The sequence below is a fragment of the Plectropomus leopardus genome, chromosome 12, assembly GCF_026936395.1.
Source record: "Plectropomus leopardus strain MGB_pleo_1.0 chromosome 12, ASM2693639v1, whole genome shotgun sequence".
NCBI lineage: Eukaryota > Metazoa > Chordata > Actinopteri > Perciformes > Serranidae > Plectropomus > Plectropomus leopardus.
Window position 1 is genome coordinate 17,626,758 of NC_142187.1, and position 22,166 is coordinate 17,648,923.

The following is a 22,166-nucleotide window of genomic DNA, read 5'->3' on the forward strand; positions in this document are numbered from 1 at the left end:
CAGTGTGCCTGAACAAGAGGATGAGTATTTGCAGTAGTCAATGGAGAGTGACAAATCATTTTTTAAATCCATTGAATTGTGTCATGAATTACACAAATCGTGTTTGGTAATTTAAAAGATCACTTTGAAAATCAAGAGAGTTGCAGTTTGTTGTATTACCATTTATTTATGCGTGAAATCATTCAGGGAACTACATTTCTTGTCTCGCACGATATGCGTCTCCACTGATGGATCATTGTCACTCAAACTAACACATACCAACCGGAAAGATAATCAAAATGACCACGAGGAGCTGCACCACAAAGAGACACAAAAATAACAACCAAGAAATGCAAAAGAACTACAAAGAGGCATATAATGACTACAAAGAGACAAACTACCAAAAAAGACAAATTTACCTCAGACACAAAATGACTTTAAAGAGACACGAAACAACTACAAAGAGACACAATACGACCACATAGATACACAAAACATCTATAAAGAGAAAAAACAATAACCAAGAGAGACACAAATATACCCCGAAGAGACAGAAAATGGCTTAAAAAAGACACAAAACAATTACAAAAAAAATCACCAAAAAATGCTGACAACTACAAATCATGTTGCAAAACAACAACAACAACAACAAAAAGAGGCAAAACTACCACAAAGTCTGTGTGTCTTTCTCCATATGTAGGACAGGCAGTGGGGCCTTTTGCATGTCTGTGCCCAGGGGTCCACTGTCTCATCATCCGCCCATGTTCACAGCACCAGTGAGCTAATACGATAACTTGATGCATTTTATCCAGAGATCCCTGGTCTTTTTTATCAGTTAGGAGGCGAGCAAGACCTGTTGCTTATGTGAGTAAATCCCGGTCAGAGACACACAGGCATTGTGGCTTCAGTGAAATAGAAAGTTTTGACATCACTTACACGACTTGTGTAATCATTCCAATTATGTATTTTCTTTTTTTAACCAGTTTTACAGAGAAATGCAACATTCTTGACTTGCAAAAATGATCTTTTAAATTGCCAAACATTATGTGTAATTCATGGCCCAATTCAAATGGGATCAAAAGATAATTTTTTGTCTCACGCCGTCGACTACCGTACATATTTTTTCTGAAATAAGGTTCCATGGTGATCCAGGGAGGGAGGGACTTTGCCTCTCTGTTATTTTGCTACTGCAGGGTTTGACAGTAACTTTTTTTTTTTTTTTATTAGTTTTTATCTGTAGTCTTTCTGCATACTTTTAGAACATTTGTTGCTTCTCAAGTTCATGTTTTGTTTTTTTTTTTTTAACACATATAAGCTTCTTGGAGTTTATTTTTCGACAATGTTTCTGCTCTCTGTTTGCCTTCCCTTTCATTCTCTTCTCTCATGCAGAGATGTTTGTCCGTTACTCTCTCTGTCTCTTTCTGTTTCCTGTGTTGTGACCCTGGGGTATCCTCTTCTTCTTCTTCTGTTCCTTCAACATCCGATCTCTCCTAGTCTCTTTTCTCTTACTTTTGAAGCACCTACTTTCTGAATGGGCCTGGTATATAGCCGTGTTTTAAAATAGATCCATGTGTTTTCTTCTTCCTCGCTCCTCTTTCTTCCCCCTTTTTCCCTCCTTCCCCCTAAAAAACCCTCTTCTAATCCTCTCTTTATCTCCCCTGTCTTTTCCCCCTTCTGTCCCTCCCCCTTTTTTTATCTCTTCTTCTTCTGCATTCTGTCTGCACCCTGATGTGTAGGAGCGACAGACACATGTACATAAGTTTATTAACTTATAAACATGCACATACTACCTCACATATCTCTCTTTTTGCTCGCACTCGTTCTCTCCCGTTCTGCCTCTTTCATGCTGTCTTGGTGTTCTTTACTTAATGTGTCCAATGATCACTCTGTAATTGCCACAAAACACCCTTATTAGAACCCTCGATCCACTCCTGTCCACATTTCCAATTCATTTTGACTACACACTGTATCAGTTATGAATCCTATGTATTGTACAGTATCTTGTTGTACAATGTGGCTGTCCTTTGCTACATTGCCTGTCATTGTCTGGAAGAGAAGCAGAGCTGCCTCTTTCTCTCTCTTCTCTCTCTCTCTCTCTCTGTCTGTCCTGACCTCTCCTCTCCCTCTACCTTTCTCTCCAGAGTCTCTGCTCTTTGTCTTGCTTCTCTCTGTCTCTCTCTCTTCAGTTCTTCGTTCTCTTCTTTGTGTTTCTCCACCATTTTATCCCTCTTGAGTAGCCCAGGCATGCAAGTGACCTATGAGTTCAGTCTCTCGATGCATCTCCCCCTAATACATAGTCAACCGAGCTCCGACAGATGCGCTATTGGATATAACTTGCCACTTTACTTGTTCTTCTTATGGGGACACAAATAGCTGGCAGGGGCCTATTGATCGGCCCCCGTGATGCATACACTCACTAAAAAGAGCCCATCTAATGCAGAAGCACCTCCAGGCGCAGAAATCTCAATGAAGTTAAGTTTCTTCCTGGAGTTTCTGGCAAAGTTGAACATGTTTAGTCATTGCTTGGAGGTGGAAATGTAATAATAATACAAGTATAGTCCAAAAATTGAATCATAAAGTCATATTTTTCTGCTTAAATGTATAAAAAGCCAGAAGAAAACTGTTTTTTTTAAGAAGAGAAACTGACTATAGGTGTCATGTCCTGGTTGAAATGATACTCAAGAGTTTGTCACTATTATTTTGAGTAGGCAGCTCACTGAATGGTTGAGCTCAACACAAGATTTGTGTCTTTCTGTTGGAATCATCAGTACCATAAAGTAATTGGGACTAAACTTGAAATATCCCTTTTGTAATTTTCTGTAAAAACCCTGAAGTTCATTCTCCCCCTTCCTGTTACCTCTCCTCTCTTTCCTTTCTCTTTCTTTTTATCTTTCACTTTCTCAATCTCCATCTCGCTTTCTGCCTCGCTCTCTCCCTCTCTCTCTCTCTCTCTGATTCTCTCCCCCTCACTCCCTCCCCCCTTCCTCCTTCTTTTTCCCCGACTTTCTTCTCCTCACTCCCTTCCCCACTTTTCTCGTCCCCCACCTCTTCCCTAAACCCCAATCCCCACCCCCCTTCCTTTCTACCCCGACTCTCCTCCTTTCCCAGTGCGCCGTGTGCCCCCTCGTTTCTCCATCCTCCCCTCCAACCACGAGATCATGCCGGGAGGGAGCGTCAACATCACCTGCGTGGCTGTGGGTTCGCCCATGCCCTACGTCAAGTGGATGCTGGGCAGCGAGGACCTGACCCCGGAGGATGAAATGCCAATCGGACGGAACGTGCTGGAGCTCAACGGTGTCCGGGAGTCCGCAAACTACACCTGTGTGGCCATGAGCAGCCTGGGCATCATCGAGGCCACCGCTCAGGTCTTAGTAAAGAGTAAGAGACGCTCACATATCGTGATCAATCAATTGGTGTGTTTTCTTGCTGATAAATAGATAGATAGATAAATAGACAGACAGACAGACAGATACTTGAGCGAGTCATCAATAGACGTACTTATACACTGCAAAAACTGCCGATCTAACCAAGTGTAATAATCTTATATTTAGATTAAAAAATCTAGTTAGTCTTGTTTTAAGTATAAATGGATTATCTAGTGCACACAGTTTTACTGGTTTTAAGACATCTTAACAAGCAAAATTTGCTTACTGCACTGGCAGCCAAATTTGCTTCTTTTAAGTGCAAGTATGCTTAAATCTAGGGTGTTTGGCCTTAAATTTGACAGGCCATTTTTGCAGTGTAGGCCTAAGCACAGACACACTCACCAAAAGTCACATTCAGTTTTGGGCAAATGTTGCATTCTCTGTTTCTTGTTATTAACTGGCAACACAATTGACTTAATAATGGCATACAACTAATTGTGAAATATATTTACACTTCCTCATACATTACTTTTTATCTTTCTTATTTTATTTTTAAATTTTTCCCTAAACTAAGTTTTATGACCTGTCTGTTGGCCTATTTTTCCGTTAGATAAATCCTGAAATAAATACATGAGGAGAAATAGATACATATAAATAGATGTAAGGATCCCATTAGCAATCACATTTCACTAATGTGTAGTAAATAAAACAACGAGTTAGTGAAATCAAAGTCCTGGTGCACAGATGGTACCAGTTTAAATGAGGAGGCAAGAACATGCATCTGGTCCCCAACAATCAGCGCTGTTTGCCTTCTTCACTTCTCTATAGATGCACTCCACATTTGGTAAATAATCTCTCACATTTTACTAGTTGTTGTTAGAGTGCTTTTCTGTGCTTTAGTAGTGTTGCCAAACCAGCAGATGATGCAGAAGAATAAAACACTTTCAATAAAAGCACAGTAAAACATTCAGGACATTTTGTTCTGGACATTAAAAAGATAGCAGTTTGTTAAGAAAGTATGTTTTTTGTTGTGTCTTAGTGCTTATGAGGTTGTTCAGAGCGAAAACAGTGTGGGAAAAGAGTCTCAGTTGTTGCTTTATTGAAAGATAGATCAAGTTTGATTTAGATTTCATCTGTATTTTAAAATGTGTTCATGTCAGGAGAAGTGGATGTTGTACGTTTCCATTATGGAAATGATACATTTGACTGCTGTTGAGCTTATTTGTGCTGCGTATTTCAACAAAGTATTCTTCATATTGTAAATGAATAAGGTAACCTTGTTATTGTGAGTTTATCAGTAATGCGTGGCAGTCTGGGGGGCCATTTAATATCACCTTTTTTAACAAAAACAGCTATTAATAAATGTACTGTGAAATTTTAACAGTGTACCCTCAATATGTAAATTCAGTTATATTCAACTTTATTATCATTGCACATAGTGAGTACTACAATGAAATACAGTGTAGCATCTGAGGGTGCTTTTACACCTGTGGTTCATTCCTGTTGACACTGACTTCTTACAAACGAACCAAGAGGTGTAAACAGGAAGTTATACAGACTGACTGCGAACTCTTTGATAGGACAGTTTTGGCAATTGTCATTCTACATCATTAGTGCATCATCCAGACATGTTGGGCAAATTAAATTCCAGTGTCTGACAGACGTTATGCAGCACTTAGATGCGTCTGATGCGTTTATTTATGTTCTTTAGTGTCACAAAGAACTAAAAAAAAAAAACCACCTGATTTTAAGCATCCAATTAGTATTATTAGGCGGCAAATTGACCGCATCATAAAAAATAATGGCTAACAGGTAGAGACAGGACAAAAAGGAGGTTTCTTATACAGTAATGTTTTGAGGCCTGTTTCTGTGGGTTCACTGTCACACACTTTTTAATGGATTTAATGAACTGAAAAACTACACAGAGTCAGATGCACAGCAGTTTTAAAAGCTTTTTAATCAGCGGGTACGTGCACATGTGTTATCATAGTAACCAAATGATTAGTATAAATAATACAGGCCTGCATGGCCGTACACGGATCAGTTATGAGATGCCGGACAGATTTCAGAATCAGCAGATGGATTAATTAGTAGTTTAGCTTTTAAAATCATGCTAAAATCACATATCTGCTATCATAAAGTCCTTTGGTTGGTTTGTTAGCTTTCATATCACAAATGAACAGCTCCAGAGTCTATTTGGTAGCAGACTGAGCTCCACCTTTTCAAGCCATCTGGATTCAGTTGTTTGGTCCACACCAGGCTTTGATTGTCAGCTTTCACAAATGAATCGTACTACAGGGCAATTGAGTTCATTTTAACCAAATCAAACAGGCTAGATGTGAAAGTACACAGTAGTGCAAAGTACATATAGATATCTTTATATATACAGATTACAGAATAGTTTGAGGGGACGTCAATGTAATTTGTGCAAATAAAGAAAGCTGTATAAAATTCTCTTCTTCTCTCCTCTCTCTGATCCCCAGCTTTGCCAAAGCCTCCCGGCACACCCATCGTCACAGAGACCACCGCCACCAGTGTCACCATCACCTGGGACTCTGGCAACCCGGACCCCGTCTCCTACTATATAATCCAGTACCGAGCCAAAGGGCCAGACAGCAAGTACGAGACGGTGGACAGCATCACCACCACCCGCTACAGTATCGGGGGACTGTACCCCAACACCGAGTACGAAATCAGAGTGTCAGCCTTCAACAGCATCGGCCAGGGACCCCCCTCTTCGCGAGTGGAGGCTCGTACAGGAGAGCAGGCCCCGGCCAGCCCTCCCCGTAACGTCCAGGCGCACATTATATCTCAAAACACCGTGATGGTCCGCTGGGAGGAGCCCGAGGAACCCAACGGACAGGTGAGAGGAAACTTTTACTTTTTGATCTGTCACAGTATATAGAACATAGTCAGTAATAAGAAGTAGACACATACTTTTCTTTTTTTTTCTTTCTGTCAAACAGCAAAACAATCCTAATATGGTGGTTAATGTCTGCAGCAAAATGAGTAGTTTGGTGTGACAGTTCCCAGAATTTACATCCAGAATTTCATGTTTGCTCCATAAACTAAAATTAAAGAATTTGAAAACTCTGTCATTAGGGAGCATGTAACAGTCACGGATGACCTGATTAGATTTAGTTGGCCAAAGGTTACAGTCGCTGTGACCTTGTGTCCATCTCATCCTCGTGAACCTGATATTTCACAAAGACTCTAAGGGCATTTCTTTAAATATGGCGCAAACGTCTGCTTGGACTCACAAATAAATTGATTAGATTTTAGAGGTCAAAGGTCACAGTGACCTCACAAAATATGCTTTGGCCATAACTCAAGGATTTAGACCCAAATTAAGACAAAATTTCACACAAATGTCTAAGCAGATATAATGATGAAACGATGACATTTCACATGCAAAACGTTAAAGGCCAGCTCCACTGTGACTTCAAAATGTTGGGCAAAGTCATTTTTCTGGCCTTTATACAATATCTTATCTCAGAAACAGAATGGGAGAGACATTCGGTCATATACTGAATTGATGACACAAATCTTGGGTGTCCACCTTGAAACTGTGCTGACGGTGTAGATCTTTTGTGCTGCCGAGGGAAGATTTCTGTTTAGCATCCATGTTTTCACAGACATGGATGTAAACTGAAAGTGAAACTTGACTGGTTTGTGGAAGAATACAACCGAGTGGTGGTATTTCGATTTTCTCATAATTTAACTTTTTACTCATTCTTTTAACTTTTGTAAAAGCACAATTGATTGCCCTTTCTGATTTATTGATTAAAAGTAACAATCTAGTCTTAGAAAACTGAATGACATTTACCATCACTTACTACAGACTGACACACAGATTTACACAAAGGCCCTCATGGGGTTAAAACAATAAAGCCTTAATAAAATTCGCCACTGGGAGCATTTTTACAGTGTGCAGGTTCATGTCCTTTGCAGGGATTGTGTCTTGCCAGAGATTTCCCTCCTCCAACTCCCCTGCCGCTTTCCTCACCCTCTAAAGAAAGAAAAGGTAATTGGGCTGTCCGCTCTAGGTTAAGAGCACCCCCTCTTGAGGCCTATTTCTTTTTCTAGCCTACCTAACTGAACTGCAGGTTCATAAAAGTGCAAGACTGAATTGAGGGTGAGGATTAGAGATATTAAAAAGCAATAATAGGAGAGGTGGTAGAGGTGGAGGGTAAGGGCGATTGCATGGCAGCAGGATTACATATACTCTAAAATGTCCATAAACAAATCCCACCGGAGGGTTAGGTGAGGTATAGTGATTATATCGTAGGCACTACAATATGAGGGCTTGCTGTCAGCCTCAGAGTGAGATTTGTTTATCAGGGTCAACTGCACAACAACCCACATGTGAGGACATCACCTTGTGACAGTGACCTCTAACAACAAACACTGAACCGACAAATCCACAGGACCATCTGGACTAAAGCCGAAAATAATTCGTGGGTGATGACTTTAACTGTGATAAACTCTCGTTGTGTATGAAAGATGGTATTATGGATTACCACGGGTGTAAGATCACTTAATACAGCCCAGTCACTGATGACCTTAAAATCCTTTCGCAATCTAGAAAGTATACTCTCCATGCAACAGCCTTCTTTCCAAGAGTCCAGACTTAACCGCACATGCAGACTCACGGTGCGTTCCCAGAAAGTCTGCGAGTGCTGAGGGCTATCCGAATCCACAGTTCGCCCAGTCCACAAGAGGCCTCTGATTTATTACCCACAATTTATTGCAATACAGACATGACACAGTGTTTGACATAACGGTGCACAGCTTTTATGAGGTAGGCTGCAATAATAAAATGCATTTTGATCCACTCTATAGCCTAAAAAGGTCTTCAGATTTAAGTTAAACCTAATTTATTTAGTCATAGTCTGATCCTTATTTACAGTCACTTCTGTACTGCCACTTACATACATAGGCTGTACCCGGCTCGGAATTAAGCCAATCGAATCAGATTTGGCTGTTCAGTCAATGCCATTTTTTTCCGATTTGTTTTTTGTCCATGTAAATCTTTAATGTTTTAAAGGGGTGAGGGAGGGTATTCAGCGTGACAGCATTCAGTGACATATTACACAAGCTAACTGTGTTAACAACGGATCAGAAGTGAGGAACAACAACTGATCGACTTGAAGAAATCTCAGCTGACTGAGGGGTTTTGACTGTTTATTTGAATCTCCGACTTTCAGTGGGCGGCGTCCTACCAATTACCCAGTTTATTAGATTAAGACGTGACTTGTAGTTTTTGCGACTGCCAACTAAAAAAACAAAGCAAACTTATTAGGAATGTGTAAAACACTTACTGTATGAAGACATTACTTAAACTTTGTTGGCCAGAAATTATGTTCAACATTCGACATCATGATACAGAAAAATACCAGAATATTTAAGAATATATGCTTATAAATAACTAATAAATAAGGGCTCGGTCTGTGGAGTCAGTACTTCGATTCATCCTTTGTCTTTGCTCCTTTGCTGTAGGTGAAAGGCTATCGTGTGTACTACACCATGGACCCGTCCCGGCCGATGAATGAGTGGCAGATCCATAACGTCCAGGACAGCGTGATCACCACAATTCAGAACCTGGTGACCTCGGAGACCTACACCATCCAGGTCCTAGCCTTCACTTCTGTGGGGGACGGACCCTTCTCGGATCCCGTCCATGTTAAAGTCATGCCTGGAGGTAAGTGTTTCCGTGTGCGTGCCTGCATGTGAGTGAGTGCGCAAAACATCATCATTAGTTTGTGCATGCTGGTGCATGGATATAACAGCTAAATAGTCTTATTTATGTGCAGGAGAGCAGCGGATGTTTTTCTGATGTGCACATGCAACAGAGCACAGATGACTCATTATTTGTGCGTGTGCACGTAAACAAAGTGAAGTGGCTTATTCGAGCGACTCGTGTAAAGTTTTGCGAGGCAATCTACTGTGAAATGCTACACAAATAAGCTTGACCTGTCAGAAAATATAACTTCTTCAAAAGGAATAAAATCCACCTGCTGGCACAAAACTGTAGAGACTTCTGAAAAGGAAACAGGGATTAACAGCCGAAAATGTCCCTCGTACCTCGGCGCCGCTCATGTCACTATGACAGCTGCTGTGAAGTTGCAGGTTTTATTTGATGGGAGGGACAAAGAGATGATTACTCTGATGGTATTACTGGTTTAAATTTCTGTGCAGCTTTAGCTCCTGCTACACCATCAGATGTCTCTAAAAAACAAGTCTGCCATTTTCCAGCACACAAAAGGAGTGAGATTATATAAAAACTGCACAAAAATACAAGGGTTTTAGAGATTTATGGGTCAACGGGTGTTCATTGTGACACTGAGAATTAGTACATCATTTTTTATCCCACTCTGACTTCAAATCACCTGGAAAATTGGGTCAGGTTAAAATGGATTGGTTTCTAATCTTGGTAATTTCTCTGACACTAAGTAATTCATAAACAACAATTACAGCTAAAGTTAGAAAAAAAAAACATCCTTAGTGATACATTAATTATAATCCAACACTCAGAAACAAAACTCTGCTCCCACGCAGTCCTGTTTGCCTAGATTTGATTGACGGTGGCATTTCCCTGGCAGCATAATTCTTGGTCTTATATATTTACAGTATTGACATTAACTAACTCAGTTTTTACAGCACGTATCTGAACATTGTTACAAAGTGCTTTACTGTAAACAAGGCGAGAAGAAACGTAAAAATTATGAGGTAACTAGGCATGTTAAGAATAGCACTGCTGGCAAAATGAAAGATAATTTTAAGAAAAAAAATGTATAAATTAAAAGGACCTGTAGCATCTTTTTATGGGGAGCTAATTAATTTTGATTATAAATGCATTTTTTACAGAGTAGAGGTTAATTTGATTATTGTTATGTAAACAATACATTGATGTAATGTTTGCCCACAGGCATTTTGTGAGGCTTTGTTGTATTTGTTTTAAGGGTTTATTTATGCTTTTTTTCTACTTGCCATGTAAATGTATTCCTACAGAATTATCTACAAATGCAACCTGCAATATTTTAAATGTATCTTTTTTGGAATACAGTTTAGCCTTTAGGGCTTTAAGCATTTCATTTTTAGGAATCTACTTGTTTAATGTAAATGTTTCAAGGTGCATCTATGATTGTAACTATGTGTTGTGTTACTTTTTCAGCTCTATGTGTGACATTGGAGATTGTCACCTAGTTTGGTATTTTTGCCTTCATACTGAATGTAAGGAATGTGATTGGTTGAAGACTCACAGTCAGTCTCTACTTCTCCTCTTTGTAACAAGACTCAGTGAGGGTCTTGTACTGAAACATTGACATTTTTTTTAGTTAGATAGTGTGAAAATGAGTCTGCAAATAAATTAAAAATAAAAAACACAGGGTATAACAGTTAGTTAAAATGGACACACTAAAAAGTGATGGTTAAATACGAAAACGGCCTTTCAGTAAAAGGGAGTCATATGAAGTGATTCAAAAGATGCATTCCTGCTAAATTCTTAGTGCATGGAAATATTTTACATATGTGAAATAACCAGTATTATTCCAACTAGGCAGATAGTATCAGAGTTCAGAATTTCACCACTTCCACACCATATAAATGAACACTTAACTCACAACAATTATCATTTGCATATCAATGACTCGCCCTATGGAGCAAAGTGGGCCTGCTTTAATAACATAAACTGCATCAAAACATCTGTTTGCAAACTCTCACCTAACTCAAGCAGTATAATCCAAGTCTCATTTGCTCAGCACTTCCCAAACACATGCATTGTCACTAAATCTTACTCTTTAAAACATCTCTGCATAAACAATCTGCATAAACTGACAGGTGGCATGCCGGAGCAAGCGGATAATGCTACTGCATTAAATTGAGCAGAATTCAACACACACATCTCTGCATTACATTGTTAATGCAGAGGTGTTTTAATGCATGTGTTTGGGAAGTAGTGAGCATATGACTGGATAAATGAGTGTTGTGAGAGTTTGTAAATGGATGATTTGATATAGTTTTGCTGTTGTTAAACCGCTATAACTTAATAAATATGATTCAATACAGTACACATTTAATGTTTTTCTTCCTTTTCTCTAAATTTTTATCTGATAGTTAATTTCTGATCGCAACCGACATCAGGTGTTGCCCAATCTCGCACGAGTTTGCGCAAAAACAGAAACATGAAACAACACAACAAACAGCGTTCATTTTCTCCTAATGTTCCTGTCTGGAAAAAAAAATATGAAGACGAAATGTTGAAAAATACCATGACTAAATATATTTATATTACAGTAAAGATACGATAGAGACCCGACTGACTGTTTTGTCCCCTTCAGTCCCAGGCCAACCAGGGAAGTTTAGAGTTGGTAAAGTGGGAGACACCAGCATCGAGCTGGCCTGGGAGCCTGCCTACACAAAGGAGGGCATCGTCAACTATGAGCTGCTCTACAAACCTGTCAAGTTTGGCAGCTTGGTGAGACCTCTTACTTTTCTTTTTATAAACCCGTCTTCTGAGTGGATTTTTGAACAAGGCAGAGGGGATGAGAGGACAGATAAAAGAAGGAAGTTTAAAAGATTAACCCCAGCATCCAGCGCCGCTGTGTGTGCTGGTGACAGTCGTGTCTCTTTAATGATTCCTTTCTCCAGTTCCCTCATCCCACCTCTCGTCCTGTCCTCTGCTCCTCTTTCTTCTCTCTCGCAGGAGAAGCTGACCTTTGGGCCGAGGAATTCATACACGGTGGAAGGTCTGAAAGCGAACACTGAGTACTCCTTCTCCCTGGCCGCCATCTCAAACAAAGGCATCGGAGCTTTCACCAACGAACTAGTGCAGAGGACGTCACAAGCGAGTACGTCTCAGTCTGACTGCTGTACCTGCAGGCAAAAACAGACGCCACAGATTTAAATTGTATTATGTTTTAGTCTTATACACAAATCCCATGCAAATATTTCGTCATCTCTCTACACACACACACACACACACAGTACATTGTCCTCAGCCCCTGAGGAAACCTGGGAACCATCTTCACATCTCTCCATCTATCTCGTTTATCAACCCATCTGTCCAACCCCACCTCCCATCCATCCATCTATGTTTGACTGTGCCTTTCTTCCTCCGCTCAGCCTATCGCTTTCTTACACAGCCAAAACATCATGACAGATGGAGATGGAGCACCGATTAATGTTTCACTCTTCCTTTTCTTCACCCTCCTTTCACTTTTTCCACTCTATCAGTGTCTAATGTCTTTGAAAGGCCGAAACTCTTTGCCACTTATTGGCTAGCAGCCAGTGGTGGGGAGCATTAAAGGATGGTGGTATTCTACCGTGTTGACAGGTAAGTGCCGAGCCAGTCTGTATTTTATTTAAGCCGAACTTGGATTCTCTTCCTTGTCTCCTTTTCTCTTTATTTGTTTACTGCAGAATCACTGATAAGAATCAAATACGTTAAACCAGGGTTCAACATTGTTTTGTTTTGTTTTTTGGGGTTTTTTTTTTTTAAGTCAGTGGCTACTCTTATTGAATTACAACAAAAAGTTGTAAAAGACTAAAGTTAATTGCTGTGTTTAGTCTTAATTTAAGTAAATAAGGACAAATGCTGTCGGCTCTTTTTACTGCACTCCAGCAATGTTTTTCCAAAAACAACCCAGCTTCGTTGCTTTGCTCTCAAACTTGGAGCAAACTACGCAATACATAGTTGGAGTTTCAGCAACATCCTAATAATAATAATTGAAATGGTCACATGTGCTTCAGCTCATAAACTTTGTCTTTTCACCCCGCTGGAGTGCCCGGTCAGTACTGCGAATGTGCACATCTCAGCAGAGATAAGAAGGAAGGGAGATGGCTTTCCTTAGCTACTTCCATCATCATCTCAAGAGAAAAAGTGTGTTAAATGATAGACTGTTTATAAAGTTGGACATTGCGTCTCCACTCTTCCCCACTGTACAAAACTGAAGTCAAAATATCCCAGATACGTCCCCTGCCATCTTGCACTGGTGACATCATTTGGAGCCAGAGTCCTGAGACATGTAGCATTTGTAGTGTAACCAACTCACCCCCTACTAACTGCGAACACCACCAGTAGAAGAAAAACCCACTAAAACAAGAGCTCCGCTATAGCACCACTAGTAATGACTTAATATGAGGCCAAACGAAGCAATAATCAACTTTATGTAAGTAATTTATTCATAATATATGAGGACGTGATTTACCTTATAAATAACAGCATATAACCCTAAGTCTATTCTAACCTTAACTGCCTCTCCCTTAACCTAACGCGTCATAGGAAGCCAAAGACTATTCAGCATTTCCCTCAGCGTTTCAGCCTCTGGACCTCTGAGCAAACAGAGCTGATCGTGGATTGATAGTGGGTGAGTAATGTAGCCGGTGGGCGTGCCATGTAGCTGCTCCAGCCGCAACCTACTTGAGAGTTCACACAGTAGGGATATCCGCAGTATAGAGTTCCCGCCCGGCTAATCAGAAGCAGTGCCATTGAACACAAGCACAACAATGAGTTCAGATTGCTGTCAATCTTTTTATAATATCAAATAACTAGTCAAAACCAAACTCATCAGCAAAATCAACACTTGAACGAACATCAGCATGATAAGAACTACCTTAAATTATACAAACAATCTTTAGGAAGAATTTTTTTGACGTGTACTTTGAGTTTTTAGTTTGTCCCATATCCCATAATATAAAATGGAGGGGGCGGGGTTTATGACCTATACTGCAGCTCTCAGGGGGCGATAAAGATGTTTTGGCTTCACTTTTGGGGAGCTGTCATGTCGTCCATCTTTATATACACTCTATCTGGGCATTCCACTACCCATACTACCATACTATATAGTGTGCCAGAAAAAAATGTCCCAATAGATAGTATGCCAGATGCAGTATGCCAAACATACCAGGATGTTCTGCTACAGCCGGTTGGATTTTGCAAACCAGCATGCTTTTCTGGCTATTCTGACCCTCAGTACTCTGCGCAGCGGCTGATACGTCACATCGACTGAGCCTCAAACAGATGACAGCTGACTGACAGCTGACAGAAGCCTCAAAGACAGATGACAGCACAATAAAATGCGTAATGACCAGTCAAATTCTAATAAATGGAATATTAATTGTTTAAATGAACAAAATAATCGTAAAAATTACCAATAACAACAAAAAAATGAGCAAAACAATAATAGAGAAATGCATATGTAGGCTAATTTTAGTATATAACAAGCTTTTAATCAGGTATAACTAAAGGTTTAAACTACATAAATTGCTAAATATCAACAGCAGAGCTCTCTAGGTTGATATCGGTCTCTGTAGAGTTTGGCGAATGGGGTTTTCGTTGATATGAGCAAGAGGGTCAAAGTTCACGGTGCAGTGTTATCAAAAAGTAGTATGTCCCAATTATGTGCATACTGCATGCAACAGTATATACTTTGTAAGGCCAGCTGCAGTACCTTCTAAAAGTACAATATACTATGTGTTTAATTCTTATTTGGCAGGTGAGTTGCTAGTTTTACTAGCCTGGTGAGGCATTTTACTTGCCTACAGTCCTTATTGTTGAGCCCTGTAAACTACTTAGCTCTGACACATCGATTCAATACAATCTGCTCACAAGAGGAAAATGCAGAGATAAATGGAGAAAATGGTGCAAGGAAAAGAATCAATTAAGTAGTCAAGAAATAAGCAAGCCCTGCAGTCCACGGCGCCGTATCACTCCAGCGGTAAGTTTAGTATTTACAATCACTTTTCAACACACACAAAGTATCATGTTATTCACAATCAGATGTGTTTTTTTAAAGTGAGGACTAAAGACTTTTAGCTGGTCTCCTTTCACTCTTTACCTCCAAAAAGAAAGAGAGACCAAAGTGGTACACTAGAGGAGGTAGAGGAGGAGGACAGCGGGGGGGGTTCAGGAAAGGGAAGGTGCCAGATAAGCAGACTATTTCATGCAGCAGAATTCATTTCCCAGGGAGGTTATGTGCGCTTTGTTATCGCCAAGCTTTGGTGCACATCTAGATTGTCCCCTGAGGCCAACAGAACAGTGGCTGTACGGCTGAGTGGATAGATACTTGAACCTGTCAGCTATGACTATTACACTCCCACACATACACACATGCTATACACTCCCAAGCTCACACACTCAGCCAGAGACGCCTCGGCCACGCTATGTGTGTGTGTGCTCGCGTGCTCTTTAAGGAACATTATATAGGGTGAGTGATACCTCCAGTTCAGAGATCATTGGTGATGAAGGTGTGTGAATCTTGGTTTCCTGTACTTGTTGGTTACAGTAAATATCCCAGCCTACTTCTGATTCAATTCTTGTCTGCAATTCATCATTCTAGCCTGACTTTCAATATCCGTCTGAGTGCCTTTCTCTCCCGCGGCTCCCTGTTCTTTTTTTTTTTTCCACTTTTTAACCTGCCTCCTAAATCCTTTCAGCATTGTGTGAGATCTGTTTTGTTTTTTCTTCCCTCTGTGAAGCCCAAGACCTTCCCCTAGTCAGCAGTGGAAAGTCTCAGACCACTCTATTATCACGAGGATTCAAGGATTATGCCACCACGGGGGCTGCTGTTGTGAAATGTGTATATTTGTCTGTGCTCCTGTGTACTGTGCTGTACATCCCTGCTGCTAGAGAAGAAAGACTTTATCTGTTTTTCATTCACAAATCCAGATCTTTTTATGCTACTCACTGTGGCTGAAGGATAAGATGTAATCACTCGGTATTGGATGCCCATTCTCCTTGGGTATAATTAAGTTGTCCACTCAGGGTCGATGCTCCTGTCTCTGGTTTATTTCATTAGGCTCTAACATTATGCTTTTACATTATGTGGTCCCCTTTTTGGCCTCACTCATGTTTGTCCTGGTGTTATCTCTTTCAGTTCAGTTTACCTTCGTCTCTTATTGTTTCCTTTTTTTATCCTTATCTTCTCCTTTGGCGTGCCTTTCTTGTTTTTTCCCAATTTTTTTGGGTCTCTCCTAAACTCTTTGCCAATTTGCCCTCCTCGCCCCTTGTCTAATCAGAGCCCTCAGCTGCACCCGAGGGGGTGTCCTGCGAGAGTGCCAGCTCCACCTCGCTGAGAGTAAGTTGGAGGCCGCCTCCAATGGAGGGTCAGAATGGCGAGTTGGCAGGTTATGAGCTGAGATACCAGAGAGTTTCTGGGGCAGGAGGCGGAGGGCAGGGCCAGGAGGTGAAGGGGCTTCCTATCCCGGCCCAGCAGGGGCAGACACTGTTAGAAGGGCTGGAGAAATGGAGCCTGTACAACTTCACCATGGCAGCCTTCACTGCAGAGGGGACGGGACCCAGCAGCCCGGCTGTGATTTGCAGAACTGATGAGGATGGTAAGAGTGAGAGCCGTACATCAGACCTAAACAGTATTGATTGTGTAGTTGATTATTTACTGGCTAGACTGCTGGTCACTTAATTAATTCTGCATTTGTGTGTGTGTGTGTGGGCGCTCAGTTCCCGGTGCAGCCCCCCGTCAGGTGGACGTCCAGCCACTCAACTCCTCTGCGCTCCGAGTCACTTGGCGCTCAGTGTTGCCACGGTTACGGCAAGGCCAGGTCCGCGGTTACCAGGTTCACTTCAGCCGTGCAGAGAGCGGAGAATCACGAAACCTTCCCCGAATCAAAGACCTCTTGTTGGATGAGGCTCAGGTGACGTCACAACCAAATTATTTTTAAATGATTGAAAAGATTTTCATTTATTTTATCATTAAACATCCTCCGTCTTCTCCTTTCTGTCCTTTGACTCATCTGTCTCGGCTGCCTGCGGGGTGTGTCTCATCTATGGGAGAAGATGGAGGAGGATGACTCGACTCAATATGTGAGTGCAGACTGCCCCTCCTCCTCTCATTATGAATGAACTCACTATTAATACTTACAGCACAATGCATCCAATGGATTACACAGAGACAGCTATGAAAACCTCTTGAGTTTGATTTGTTTAGCCTCTGATGTGCAACTTTTTAATAATTTCTTACTGATGCATGACTCAGGGTTTCTATGCAATATGGACAAGTATGGAACTGGATTTTAGTAATTGTTAAGGTTTGGATGAGTATGGGGCAAAAGGAAAGAGAGTTTGGAAAAAATATTTGTGTTTTCAGATGATTTCTGTTGTTCTGTTTTCTAAAATGTAAAATTTAGAATTAAAAAACATCCCTGCCCCAAGTGCCATATAACTGAACCAAATCTGGATATTGCGACCAAATGAGTTTGAAAGAAAATGTGGCAACATCTGTGATTTGCGGAAGCTTGTCTAAGAATTTATGATTTTGTGATATAATTATCACAAAAGTAAACTGACCTCATCATCAGAATCATCATTAGCAGGTTGCACAGTTTCTTTAAAATCTTAATTATTTAGCTTTTTAAAAATGATTTAACTTATTTTGGGTTCCTGTTTATAAAAGAGACAACAATATTTGGGGGAACAAAAATACAATATTATTCACTTATTATCTTAAGGGAAAATAATAGGACTGGATTGGAAACTTTGGTCACTGCATGGGTTATTGATGTCCCAATCCGTATTCAAATGCTCCGTTTGTCTATACCCAAATATTATATATTACCTGAAAATCCCTAATAGCCCATAAATAAAGAAATAGTAATCCAACATAATTCATTATGCATCAACATTAATTATTAGTTGTTCTCAGACAAAGATTTTTAACCTTAATGACAGGCCTAGATATATGACTCAGACACTTTGACTGCCCGTGACCGGCTTACAGATTTGCTAGATGTCAGAAAAGTGTCTGGAATAGTTTCGAAATGTACAAAAATGACCCCCAAAAGGTTGGGTGCCAGATAATGCCAAAGCAAACTGGCTTGACTTGGCAAATTCCCTGATAACGTAAAGAAAACATAAACCTTAAACTTAAAGTTCTCAAAGCTCAGCCGTCTCTCAAGGTATTCTTATTTTCTAACTATTATGGCTAATGTTTCTGCGACCTGCATGCTAACAAAGTGGCTAAACGTCATGTTATTTTAGGCGCATTGAATGAAAACTAGCGCCAGCCCCCCACCCCCTTCAATCCCCCTCACAACTAATCATCTCTGGCCCAAACTGGAATTTGGGACAGCCCTAAAAAATGATATCACCTCAGATGCCAACCCAGATATTATAATTGTCTGACTACAGTACCTGGCAACAATCTTGGTAACATAATGGTAACAGACATGTAAATAATAGAATTTCAAAAGCATTTATTTACATAATAAACATCTTGAAATTTGTCCTGAAAAAATTTGGGATGAAAAATATATTGAAAATTCTGTAGATTCGAGTCTTGAAATTGTGCAGGAACCCTGATAACTGTAAGAAAAGTAATGGCTGAATTGTCTTATATTAATGGAATGAGTTAGCAGTATTTGATGGTGCTGTCATGTGTTTCCCCCACAGGAGATGATTTTAGGAGGTCTGAAAGCAGAGACTACGTACTCCATCTCAGTGGCAGCGTACACCACCAAAGGGGACGGAGCACACAGCAAAGCCAAGCTGGTGCAGACCTTAGGGATTGGTAAGCATATGCCAAGTGTACAGTTCAGTGCACTGGATTTAGTAACATACTCAAGAATTGATCTAACAGTAAGCTGCACAAGCCAGCAGTAAATAAACTGCCAAATCAATTCTAATTCTTCTACAAGATTTACATGATATATGTTGTTATATATATACATTACCATTGATTTTCTGCTGCCTACACTGTTGTTTGCAGTTCCCGGCCCGCCGTCTCTTTGGGTGCGTCCAGGATCTGGTCCATCTGTGGTGGTGCGCTGGGCTCCTCCGGTGGAGTGCTCTGAGTCAGGCTCTGATAGCCGGGGGGCCCCGGTGGTAATCCAGGGCTACCGCCTACAGTTTGGCCTCAAGAATACCTCCTTAGACACCACAGTGGATTTCACAAGTCGGGAGAAAAACTTCACTGTCAGAGACCTCTCCCCAGGCTCCTCCTACGTCTTTGTCCTCTCCGCTAAGAGCCGAGCAGGCTATGGAGACGTAGTGCAGCAGGAGATAACAGTTCCCATGTTCCCACCCTCGGGATACCCCAAAATACCCGAATTTGTTAATGCCACCTGCTGCTCCCTCCAGTTCTCCTGGCAGCCCCCTGCCCCAGAGGAGTGCAACGGTATCATCACAGAGTACACAGTATCTTACAGGGAGGCTGCGGGCCCCAAACCCTCTGCTGACACTGGCCCGTCAGCCATACCAGCCCCCACTGCTCCCCCGTGGCTGATCACGCTACCAGCGAGCGAGTCCAGCTACACCATCCTGGGCCTCAATCACAGCACAGCCTACGAAGTGCAGCTAAGAGCCCACAACAAGGCAGGGCCGGGCCCCTTCAGCCCACCTCTGGTGAGCCGAACCCTGGCCTTTGAAACAGGTAGGGCTGGCCTCAGGCCGCAGGAACACCCTTCACCTTGTAAGCACTGGTTCAGCTTCACATCTCCGCTCCCTTTACTGTGGATTTCACTCCAAACCACTAAACTAAACGAAGTCTGGGCCAGTTCTTACAGGTCGGCCATTCACCTGTGCACCTCAGAGACGCTGAGAACTGCAAAGTCCAGGGGAACACGACTACTACCCCCAATCTCCTCCACTCACTCACTTATACCTTCATCACCTACCCTTCACCACCAGTGGAAGCAGGCTGAATGTTAATGGATGTTTGCTTCAAGAGCACTGCTTATCACACACCCTCAGGTAAAAGTCAATACAGGGCTTGGACATACTGTGTATAATACGGCAGGTAAGTGTTCAGTCTGAATTCAAGGGAAAGCCGGCGTCTGGTGCTGTATCTGCAGGTAAGCTTCTTTTATCTGATAGACCTCCACTTCCACCTTTTCCAAAGCCTCTGCTGACATGCTGAATTCTGAGTCTAACAAACACGACCTTACACTCGGAGAATGTGGCATGTCACATTCCTGCAGCTGCTCTGTCTGTTATTTGTACTTATTACTCTTGCCATCCACTCTCCTCATCACCTGCCCATCCTCCTAACCATCATGTATTCTTCCCCCAGTAACAAATCCGACTGACATGTCTTCCATCTTTACAGGTTTGCAGTAGGAGAGCAGAAGAGACGCTGATCTGAATGAAACACTTCATAAAAAGTGACTCTGTTTTTTGTTTGTTTGCTTACCAGATGTGCCGAGGAATTTTTCTGTCAATCTGGCGACTAAGACCAGCGTTCTTCTGACCTGGGAGTTTCCGGAGAGCAGTAACCCCTATCGTTTTACTGTATGTCCATAGGCTGGTGCATGTACAGTATATTTGTCATGACTAGGAATGTCAGTGTTAGGGCGTTAATCGCAATGCAGTTAAGGTCTGTACACATCGCATTAATTTTTTTTTAATTGTGTTAATCGTCAGCCGAAGTTTCTGTCTTTAAGAGGCTGAACCAGGCTGAGTTTTAAAGCTAGAATGATCCAGTGATACCAATCACCCAAGGCCAGCTTCTCAGGAAGGGGGCTAAAAAACACTCCAAAGTTAGGATAAATGTTGGTGATGGAAAAATAGCATGACCATTTCACAGGGGTCCCTTGATCTCTGACCTCAAGATAACTGAATGAGAATGGCTTCTGTGGGTACCCATGAGTCTCCCCCTCACAGACACACCCACTTTATTTTAAGTCCCATGCAGTTTTCTGCTGTCATTTGATTCCTAATCAAGACATTCTGGCAAGAATGCTTTACCTGTCAATACGGACTTCATAACTGTTTTGTAATACAAAATAATGGAAATGAAAACATGTGATTAAAAGATGTGATTAATTGTGATAACTAATCATTCGACAGCCCTAGTCATGACATTTGCCTCGTCTGTCATTTCTTGAAATAATGTATGAAATGATACATTTGTTACAAGTAACATTTGTCGAGCCTTTTTGATTATAGTACCTCATATTACAAGTTTATGCATCTGAATCAGAGTCCTGCATGGGTCTGATTTTCAAGACCTGCTCTCTAACAGGAAGCACGGCAATACCAAACCCACAAACCCCCGCAGTAGCCACCTGCACAAATGACCACTTAGCTCCGCAACCCGACCTGCCGAGACAAGATCTGCAGCCCTAAACTGGAAATCCTATAATAACCATGCATTGTTTAAATAATTCAGTTAGGCAGCACTTTAAAGTGACCATTTGGGGTCATTTCATACAAGTGAAAATAAGATGTCATATTTTAAATCAAATGTAATTATGTCTCACAATATTAAGCAGTGCATCTCTCAGTATTACGATGTTAAGACATTAAATCATCAATATTTTCTTTTTGTTTTAAAATCTTTATCATCTAGCACCTGCGATCTAAACTGCATTTTCTTTTATTCACCTTGAACTGGAAATAAAACAAGGAAAAATACCAACCGCAAATCACCTTTTGTGTGGGTCACCTGACAAGTACCTGCGGGTACCCGACCAGACGCAGGATTGACCTGAATTATGCTCAGTTGTGAGAGTGTTTAAACCTTTTAGCACCCACTATTCCACTTGTGGGATGCTGGCTTTATGTAGAATTTCATGGAGTAGTACTATGAAAAAATAAACATTTACTAGATATAACAAAATCTGACAACCAGAACCTCTAAAGCTCACTAATTAGCATGATTTCCAAATGAAAGAAATTAAGTGTAAAACACAACATAATATATCCATTCTGGGTGGATAAAACAACTGGGTTTCAGTATGTAAATTATTAAGCTTTAGAGGTGTTGGTAGACAGAAGTAATTACTCTCACAGCCAGAGAGGGGAGACAAAAGTTACGCACTCTAGCTTTAAAGTACAATAGGATATCATCAGCGTACAGTTTATAAAAAGGC

At 41.1% G+C, this 22,166-nt stretch overlaps 1 protein-coding gene across 10 annotated transcripts in view; it reads left to right on the plus strand.

Moving 5' to 3' along the window:
* ptprsb (protein tyrosine phosphatase receptor type Sb) overlaps positions 1–22,166 on the plus strand; it is a 99,592-nt gene that overhangs the window by 57,540 nt on the left and 19,886 nt on the right. For 3 of the 10 annotated variants that reach the window (XM_088085341.1, XM_088085343.1, XM_088085342.1), the window contains 12 exons: positions 1,716–1,730; positions 3,088–3,357; positions 5,828–6,207; positions 8,844–9,045; positions 11,684–11,820; positions 12,049–12,193; positions 16,362–16,679; positions 16,801–16,994; positions 17,137–17,163; positions 18,748–18,865; positions 19,064–19,726; positions 20,489–20,583. In XM_088085341.1, the coding sequence (XP_087941467.1) occupies positions 1,716–1,730; positions 3,088–3,357; positions 5,828–6,207; positions 8,844–9,045; positions 11,684–11,820; positions 12,049–12,193; positions 16,362–16,679; positions 16,801–16,994; positions 17,137–17,163; positions 18,748–18,865; positions 19,064–19,726; positions 20,489–20,583 (2,564 nt within the window). The remainder of the gene's footprint in view (positions 1–1,715; positions 1,731–3,087; positions 3,358–5,827; positions 6,208–8,843; positions 9,046–11,683; positions 11,821–12,048; positions 12,194–16,361; positions 16,680–16,800; positions 16,995–17,136; positions 17,164–18,747; positions 18,866–19,063; positions 19,727–20,488; positions 20,584–22,166) is intronic. The other 7 variants (XM_088085346.1, XM_088085348.1, XM_088085351.1 and 4 more) reach the window with 3 other exon arrangements.